Source organism: Condylura cristata, unplaced genomic scaffold (genome assembly GCF_000260355.1).
Source record: "Condylura cristata isolate star-nosed mole 26May11 unplaced genomic scaffold, ConCri1.0 scaffold00018, whole genome shotgun sequence".
NCBI lineage: Eukaryota > Metazoa > Chordata > Mammalia > Eulipotyphla > Talpidae > Condylura > Condylura cristata.
The window spans coordinates 7,070,855-7,080,829 of NW_004567119.1; the positions used below are offsets into that span (position 1 = coordinate 7,070,855).

The following is a 9,975-nucleotide window of genomic DNA, read 5'->3' on the forward strand; positions in this document are numbered from 1 at the left end:
AAGCCTCTCACCACCCCTGAGCCTCTGGCCTGTACCCCAGTTCTGTATGCACAAATAAATCTTTAAAAAAAAAAAAAGTTTATTCTAACCTGACTTTTTATATATAAATTGACACCCATTTATTCATCCTGAAAACTCACCACAAAGGAAAGGAAACGTTGGTAATTTAGAAGTAATCAACTTTAAAATTTTTTCTTGTACTCATTCCTCCACTTGTGGCTTTTCTTATTTTAAATATTTGTATTTTAATACAAATAGTTGTATTACCAGTATTTTTATATACTAGATTTCCATTTTAAATTAGCTGTGATTGAAGTCTGAGAGTTGTTGCGATGTCTCAGTGTCTAGTTAATGGAATTTTGAACTGGTTGCAATTAACTAACTCAGGTAAAGGGACTTTGTAACCCATCAGAAGACATTCTGTGCTCAACAAATTGTATGTATTGATATTTTTAACACTAACCAAGACTCACTGTATAGATAGATCTACTACCAGTTGTTAAAATTGTTGCTATAAGCTTTAAGCCGTTTGATATTTCTGATCATTTAGAATGATGCTTCAGAGGTGAACTATGAAAGTTTGAAAGTATTTTCTCATATGGCCTTTAGAACTCAGTAGTGTCAGCCAGTAATATGGAGTGATGCAGTCTGCGCATGAAGCTTGTTTCAATGTGTCGGGTATTGTGTTGCCAGGTACTGGTAAAACGACATTTATCAGAATGCTGGCTGGAAGACTGAAGCCTGATGAAGGAGGTACTGTTGCAAAACACTGACTTTATGCTCTGTTTCATATACTAAATTTTAAAGATTTGGGTTGTTGTCAGAGTCTCATTTTTTTACATTGTTTTACAGGAGAAGTACCAGTCTTAAATGTCAGTTATAAGCCACAGAAAATCAGTCCCAAATCAACTGTAAGTTATTTTTTCTTAATTGTTAATTAAACACACCCATACACGTTAACCAGCGTTTCTACTCCTCGGTACATGACCATCAAAGACAGCGCTAAACACCAGTTTGCACACAGCTGTTGTTTGTAATTGCTACCAAGTGGGAAATAACCAAATCAGTCTTCAAATGATGAACAGGCAAACACAATCTGACATACCCATTAGATTTAATGTTATTTTGCCATTTAAAAAAAAAAAATACTGACTCATGTTGCAATGTGGGTAAACCTTAAAAACATTGAGGCTAATCTCTTTTGCTCTCTGCCCACTTTGTGTAAAAATTACCTACAGCAGCTACACCAGTAACCCAACACACAGCTGGTGTTCTGCTTATTGGGGATGGCTTCCTTTACAATAAAAAAATTATGGTTGCACTTTCTATAAGACTTACTTTTAAATTGTCAAATTCTGCCCTCTTGAAGCAAAAGCCATCGTGACCACATGACCATGCAGCTGTGGGCCTCACTGATTGCCTGCTGCTGTACTGGCCTTCCAGTTAGCCGTGTTTTCAAACTGTTTCTTCTCTGAAGTACTCATTTACTTACAACTTTCGTATTTCAGGATTAATATTTACTTGTTGGACAGAGAGATAAGTTTGAATCTTTAAAAATCTCAAAACATGCCATAGGGGAAAGGATTAGCATTAAAAATATTTTCGTATAAATGCTTTTTCCCATTAAAAACAGGGTAGTGTTCGACAGCTACTACATGAGAAGATTCGAGATGCTTACACTCATCCACAGTTTGTGACTGATGTAATGAAGCCTCTGCAAATTGAAAACATCATTGATCAGGAGGTACTCAGCTTATCTCATGTATTTTATTACTTCACACTTTGTACGTGTCTACATGCTTTACCAAACTTGTCCAAATAGGTGCAGACATTGTCTGGTGGTGAGCTGCAGCGAGTGGCTTTAGCTCTCTGCTTGGGAAAACCTGCTGATGTCTATTTAATTGACGAACCCTCTGCATACTTGGATTCTGAGCAAAGATTGATGGCAGCTCGAGTTGTCAAACGGTAATTCACTGCTCCTAAGAGGACTGGCTCCATGTGTGCTTACTTTCAGCTGTACTTCATATGACACCTGAATATTTGCTAATAAAAAACATTGAAACTTGGAAATCATGTCTTTCAGTTTCATCCTCCACGCTAAGAAGACAGCTTTTGTTGTGGAACATGACTTTATCATGGCCACTTACCTGGCAGACCGAGTCATTGTATTTGATGGTATTCCATCTAAAAACACCGTCGCCAACAGGTAAGCCTACTTTCTTAAGATACTCAGACTTATGAATGCTAACAAATGAAAATTATTTCACCTTACCTTTTGTCTGCTTCATCATTTGGATGTCCAAAGTGGAATTATTACAATTTGGGTTCTGCAAATCATTAAAAAACCATAGATGTCATATATATACATCTATCTATATATATTTAAAACATAAAATAAATCCACATAGGGTTCATGAATTGCCCAACTTGCTGCTAGTGGTAAAATTCATACTAGACCCCAAATCTGCAACAAAGTTAAAGATGATTTTACTTTTGCCCCTTTTCTCTCATTTTTCCTTATTAACTTGAGAGCACTTTCATTATGGAGCAGCTTCACATTCAAATCAGCTAATGGAAACTTCTTTATTTTAGGTTGAACCATGTGAAGTTACCAGTGTGTTCAGCTGTTTTTGGACCTATAAACACAGCAATTTCATATGACCTCCACAATGTTTTTTCTTGGTCTCAGAATGGGGAAATAGAGTTGCTATTAGGATAGTTCATCCAAGAAATAAAGGCAATTTTTATTACTTTAGGGAAGTCTCTTAAGACATATAAAGCTTATTAGTCAAATAATCTCACAAAATGCTCAAATTATCACATTTATGATGTGATATAGCATTTAAAACATAGCTTGAGTGAAAATAATGTGAAGCATGGAAATACAATTCTGATTAGTCAAACAGTCAAAACTATTCTGCAGTATATATTCTTTCCAATGCCAAATTTCTACTGTAAATACCTTATTAAATTTCCTTCTTCCTTAAAAATGTCAGGTTCGAGATCCTCTAATATACTAATGATCTTTTTTTCTAAAGTGGTACTTCTGTCTTAAATGTTCCTTTTCCTGATCAGAAACATGGGTTAAACTGTGTCTTTGCACAAAAACGTCTTGGCCAGACAGGTGTGTCCAAGCAAAGGCACATCTGACAGACTCGCTCATACGCTGTGATTAAATGAGTGTCCAGGTGTTCGCAGTGGGGGCGCGAGTCAAAACAGTGGATTTTGATTCATAAAGTAAATTTGGGGGATAAAACTTAATCACAATGATCTTATTTTTCCCCTAGTCCTCAGACCCTTTTGGCTGGCATGAATAAATTTTTGTCTCAGCTTGAAATTACATTCAGAAGAGATCCAAATAACTACAGACCAAGAATAAACAAGCTCAACTCAATTAAGGTATGTGAACAAACTCCCTTAGAGCATGGGTAACTTCCTCAAAGGCATGTTTCAAATTGAAGGCTGTTTTGTTGACACTGCAGATCAGATTTCATTCCAGGGTTTTGTGTGCTTCTTCATGTTAAGTCTGGTGGCACACACGTGGCAGCAGATGTGACCCAGCTGCTGTGGCTGCATGACCCAGCAGATCTGCTCATGTCTGAGCTGTGCCCACTGCTGTACTTTACTTGACTTGCCATTTAAAATGAATTCAGAAAGCTCTTACTGAAATAAAAGCTCACTGCAAATACTTTAACCAGCTTCTCTCATACATTTCCTTGTGCATATGCAAGAGGAATACATGATAAATACCTGAAAGTCTAAAAAGCAAGTACTTCTATGACCTGAAACTTTTAAGCAACCGAAAAGCAGCTGAATAGACAGTGTGTGCCCTGTACTTGATAGAGTTTGAAATAAGGAATTTAAGAACAGAGTTCTCTCTTGGTTGCGTGAAAAAGAATGACTGGACTCTGAAAGCATTTAAGGCTCTCCTGTGGTGCCTAGCTAAGACACTTGTTTACATTTTATGACTATCCATCATCCTTACTACTTCTAAGTGTTAAATGTAGTTTATGACTGTCTCTACTGTAGCATGTAGATTTTGTTCCTCTTGCATTTATGCTCCTCTAACTGTACTTCGAAACCAGGTCATCATGCACAGCACGCATCACATGCACACAGCACAATGTCTGAATGTCTTTTTGCCTTCCCTGTACATTTTATTTGTAAATGATTTATCTTACTCTCTGGCCAGGATTTAAAAAAAAAAAAAAAAAAGTTCAGAATTAAATTGAAGCTCTTTCTCAATTCTGAAAAGCACACTGAACTCAAAAAAGACCAAATGCACACACCTTATTTTCCTAAGAACATTTTCTGAAACATTCCGCTCTCTGCGTTCATTTTCTTGTTAGACACTCCAGGTTCAGTTGCCAGCTGTACCTCTGCTTCCATCCTAAGAAGGGAGCAGCTAACACGGATGGGTCCTTAGCTGGCCAATCTGTAAACAGTACTGGGAGAAGTCAGTTTTATGTACATTTTGTGTACTAGGCAGTTCTGAAGTTAACCAAAAGCTTCTGGATAAAATGATGAAAATGGAAGTTAATGAGCTTCCTGGAAACGGTGTCTTAATAGAGAAATTTCACGTGTCTGAAGTACAGCATTTTTGTGTAAAGGAGCTTTCTTAGGTGGGTCAGGTGAGGTGTTTTGGTAGGAGTGGGTAACCAGTAGTAAGTCTGCCCTTACTTGGAGCCAGGACTATCCAGGTGCAGTGAGTGCTGACAAGTTTTACAGACACACTCCTGAGAGGGAGGGTTAGAGCCCACCTCCACATCCAGGAAAGAAGTATTCATTTTTTTCTTCTCTATTTTATCTTTTAGGATGTAGAACAAAAGAAGAGTGGAAACTACTTTTTCTTGGATGATTAGACTGAGAATACTTATAAGCCATTTATTAAAGGAAACATTGGGATTTTGTCGTATAAAACTTTAATCAAGTTTTATGCCTCACATACTCTGGAGCTTGAAGAATAATTAATGTAACATCAAAAGCCAGTTGTGGTGTTTTATTGTAATTCAAACAGAAAATACCACTTTTCTGTTCTTGAGGATAAGACCTTTTGTGTATAACATTCTAAAATGAAGACATTTCAAGCTTTACAGGTTACCTCCAAGTTTTCATGCTGTGTGGGAAGACTTTCAGTAGATGTATTACATTCATGTACCAACTGCTGACCAGTGTTGCCCCGCTTTAAAAATCATAAGTTTCTGTACTTCCATGATTTGCCAAGTGTCCAGTATAATGAAACTGCCCTTATTTTAAAAACTAGTCGAAGACTCCATAGATGAAATTTGATAATAAACTTCAGGATTACATTTGTTATTTGTTTTCAGTCTTTGCACTATATTCTCAGTGTATTTAGACTTTCAAAGGAAAGTGTTGGAGAATGGTTGTTTGTTACCAACTTAAAACATTGTTTACAATGTTTTTGGTGCTTTTGAGTATCAAAAATCAACACCACATCCCCCAGAAACTCCTTACTCTGAATTTTAACATATTCCGTAAGATTCTGCATTCTGTATTTGTTCTCATGGTTTGTCATTCTTTAAACATACATTTATATAACTACTAGGAGAAAAGCATTTGCTTCCCCTCAGAGCACAGGCCCAGCACCAGAGCTGGTGCCGAGTCTGTATTTTACACCTTCCCAGGTTTCTGGCGGGCTGCAGACTGCTAACCCCTTACCTACGAGCACCAGCAATGCCAAAACAAGCCTTCAGAGAGCAACACAAGTATCCCATGATACCAAAAATAACTCATTTCTAAGTTGGGATGCGGAAGGCATTTTCTTAATTTGACATTTTTTTCAGTTTTGGATAGTATAACAAAATCTGTCTAGTTACAGAGTTCAAACAAGTGAGATGCCTACAGTGTGAAAACTCATACTTTTGACTAGTGCATAAAAATGAAACTAACCTAATCAAGCAAGGAAAAGGGATTGGCCAAGTAACGGGCAAACATTTTAAAATAGGCGGAAAATTAGAAATTAATGGACACTTAGAACTCAAAATAGCTGTAATTCATATGCAAAGTGGACAGGTCTAATTGGGCCCCGTTGGGTCTTGGGAAAAATAATTGATGTGAATAAAGCATAAATGTCTGTTTTTTTAGTTCAGATAATACAGAAACAAATGGAATAAGGCTACAGTTTTCATTCACATACCCCCCCAACACATCCCTGTGTTCAATTATACCCATTCCTGCTTTTTCTGTGCACTTACTTACCTAAGTAAAAATATGTAAAGGGTTTGTTTTGTATATAAATCGGGTTATACTAAAATAAGTAGTGCCTATTTTTAAGATAGGTTAAATTTGTGAATTATGTCAAATATATTGAATAAAATAAGATAAAAGCCATTTTCATTTGCTGAATCTGTATTTTGTCCTAACAAGTAAAATGCTTACAGTGTTAAGAACACAGCTGCACTTCTGCTGATGAAAGACTGTTGTACGTGCAGGTAAGGGAAGTGTCCGTGCAGCGAGGAAAGGACTTCGAGCTGCATACCAAGAAAAAGGTTTTCTATAGTCATCGTTACCAACTCATACACCATGAATATAAGATGTTCCACATATCCCGATTAGGAGAAAAACCTCCAAAGTATGGTGCAGGACAGTTACTATATAATATACCACTCTATATGAAAACATTAAAATACACAAAAGGACTCAAGCTTCTGGGAAGGATGTTTAAAGGACAGGTAACAAAAGGAGACTCAGATGACACGTAACCTGTTGTTTGGCAGCTACCTGAAAATCACTTGTTTTCAAGAGATGATTGGTTTCTTTGTTTTCGTAGTACAGAGCAATCTTAAAAACTTCATTGGGTGAGCATAATTTTGGACCAGGCTTAACATCCAGTCCTGTAGTTGTCATTCAGAGCATTGCTTGGTACCTGGCACGTAGCTTGCCTACCATATTAGAGGAAGGAATCTACCTGCCAGAGAAGGTAGAACAGGATGACTACCTTCAGTAGCATTCAGACATGCGGAGCCCTCACCCCACCCAGGCGTGAGCACCCCGAGGTTTGGAGGAGAAACAGCTCTGGGATGGAGGCTCGGAAAAGGCTGAGAAGGCGCTCCCGAGAAAAGTAGCATCTGTAATGACAAGTACCAGTGAGGAAGCCGTGTGACGCCCCTCAGGTAAGCAACAGTGGTGGAGCTGAGGCCCAGGGCAGAACAAACTGGGCAGATTACTAGGGACTTTCACTGCCTTCCTGACAGAATTCTCCCTTGTTCAAAGTAGAGATAGGAGAGACAAGCAAAGCCAGTGAAAGCAGCAGCTAGAATTACCAGAATTCTGCACTAACCCTCCGCTTGACGTCGTCAGAGCCTCTTACCCACTCAGAACTCCCACACTGCTCGCTCTGGCTCTTGGGGTCTTTGATATACGGGCAGTTTCTGAGCTGATGTTCACCCACTGACACTTACCTTAATAATTAAGATTCTTAGCATACCAAACAGGCTTTCACCTCCTTATACGCCATCCAACAACTCCTTTCTTACTGGTCAGGACAGGTGGTGGGTCGTGACTGGGCTAAGACAGTCATGTCTGTCCCCTTCTATGGTTTCCTGTTGTCTGCAACTCAGGATGGCCTTGTGAGCCACTTCTCTCCAGTAAGATGAAAGTGGAATTGAGGGGTTGGGGAGGTTAGGAGGGGTATGTTGTGGAAGCGCTCTTCCTAACCTAACAAAAGGGTAGCGATTTTATCCTTATAGATTGCATCAGGCAAGCGGCTTGACATGTCTCACTCAGGTGCCATTAAATGTACAAAGCAGGACAAGGACAGTACCTTCCCCATGGATTATAAACGCCACTTGGTTTCTAGCTATCCATAACAGGAGTTACCTGCTAATTACGACAGAAAACATGGAAACGATCTTTTTTAAGGATTTAAAAACTCAAGATTTATATATAAACCTAGAACCAAAGAGTCACAAGCAGAATCAAGAGACAAAATTTAATATATGCACACAGTCTTATATATAATGCAGCATCACACCATGTAGGGCATTTACTCTTATTTTATACATTCAGATATGTTTGAAACACTTCTTAAGGCTACAAAACAGAACATAGAAAAATAAACAGGATTATATTCAACACTTACAAAAAGTGATATGATAAAGAATATAAAGTACTATTTTCCTTTCAACACTTCAAAAGATATGTATAATATACTTTTTTTTTTACAAGTAACATCACAAATGATCACATCTTCACATGCTTTTAAGTATTATTTGTACTCAGTGTAAGGCTATTATCATTTTTCATACATAAATTTTTTTCTAGCTCTGTAACAATGCAATTTTTAATCCATTCAAGTAAATTCAACCCCAAAGTTGCTGTTTCCCAGCATTAAGACATGCACCCACCCCTCTTCTAGGATTCTCTAAAACTTATATTCCAGGGAAAAAATATCCCCATTAGCGGGAAACCCAATTAGCGGGAGGTTAAGTGGCTGACGCCAGCAGCAAGCCTTAGTTCTCTGAAACTAACACGCAGAACTGAGCCATTGAGATTTTCAACAACAACATTTTAAATGTTATTTAGACATAAAATAGGGAACAAAACACAGTAAACAGAAATAGTGTAGCCAAATATATTCTCTTCAGCTACACTAAAATGGACCTTGCTTAGTACCCATGTGAAAGACTAAAAAGTTTACCTCATCTGAAACTAAAAAAGATAAGTGAGGCATAAATAAATATTGCTAGTTTCTAGGATGGCTGAATATTTTCTAAACCAGAAATGGTTAGAAAGGAACTTTATTGCACCAAGTCAATCATAAGCAAGTTTGCAGTTCACAGGCATTTCAAACTCAACCTTGAATCACAAAGAAAACATCGCACTGCATGATACAGAGTTTGCCTCAGATCAGCTTATCGGCACCCTGGCTTGGGAATAGGGACCCCTGGCCAGGTCGTCAGGCAGGGACGGAGCACAGGTCAGCTGTGCTGTGCACAGGTCAGCTGTGAAAATGAGTGTGTGGGTTCCTGGAAAGAGGAGGCCTACACAGATGCCAGCACCCCGCAGCCTACCAGCGCTGAATGAAGGCTGATCTGAGGAAATCCACCCGGAGACAGAAAACACACCACACTCAACGGGAGGGGCAGGAATCACATTTAGCAAGAGCAACTAAATGAAAAAGTGAGCTTTGGTCATTCTAAACATTTGTTCTTCCAAATGTGTGTGATCATAGTACAGCAAAGTTTCACATTTCCCACCTCAAAATACATATGCTTCTCACAAGCTTTTGTTTTCCTCTTAGAAACTTTATATGTCATCTCAACATTATGAGTCTTAAAATGAGAGTTTGTAAAAAGCTTGCACAGCCTACGTTTGATCACAGCATAAGGCAAAAAAAACCTCTTGAAACTGAAGCAAACATAAAGGAGGAAAAAAGCCCAAGAACTGACCCTCATGCTAAGTCTGATCATTTTAAAACTAATTATCAAAAGTCAGAGATCTTTTATCCCAGAGGTCACTGAATAAAGTACCATCTGCTCAAGTTCTCTCTCAGCACTGTTTCTCCACATCATGTCTCGGAGGTAAGAGAAGGGAAGCAGGAGGCAAATCAGTATTTCCTTCAGAAACAAGAGTATTCCACTACTTAACTGAGGTAAGACAGTGACAGTGATGAAATGAAGAACAGTGTCCTTTCCTATCCAACTTTTCCAACATTTCCAGAAGAAACAGATCAAATCCCAGGCAATAAAATGGAGGGCCCTGGAAATAGCAATTTCTTTTGGACTCCTGAGATCAAACTTATATGGAGCTTTTAAATCTGGTAAATTGCATCTGACTGTGACTTTCGTGTAAGAATTAGCAAGCCAGTTAACCCTACATTTAAAAGAGCAGGAACTGAAAGGGGAGGAGGACCCTTTGCATTCTCATTCCTTACCTATGGGTGTTAATTAAGAAAAATGGCTTGAGCAGTACCTTCCCCACTGTTGTAGCTTAGAACATGACAACAGAAATTCA

The 9,975-nt window shown here is 38.3% G+C and overlaps 1 protein-coding gene across 1 annotated transcript in view; it reads left to right on the top strand.

The window, feature by feature from the left end:
- ABCE1 (ATP-binding cassette, sub-family E (OABP), member 1) overlaps positions 1 to 6,351 on the top strand; it is a 20,425-nt gene extending 14,074 nt beyond the window's left edge. The window contains exons 12-18 of the mRNA XM_004685302.2: positions 694 to 753; positions 853 to 911; positions 1,634 to 1,744; positions 1,823 to 1,965; positions 2,084 to 2,206; positions 3,288 to 3,399; positions 4,815 to 6,351. Coding sequence (XP_004685359.1) covers positions 694 to 753; positions 853 to 911; positions 1,634 to 1,744; positions 1,823 to 1,965; positions 2,084 to 2,206; positions 3,288 to 3,399; positions 4,815 to 4,862 — 656 coding nt within the window. The 3' untranslated portion in view covers positions 4,863 to 6,351. The remainder of the gene's footprint in view (positions 1 to 693; positions 754 to 852; positions 912 to 1,633; positions 1,745 to 1,822; positions 1,966 to 2,083; positions 2,207 to 3,287; positions 3,400 to 4,814) is intronic.
- Positions 6,352 to 9,975: the final 3,624 nt, after the last annotated feature.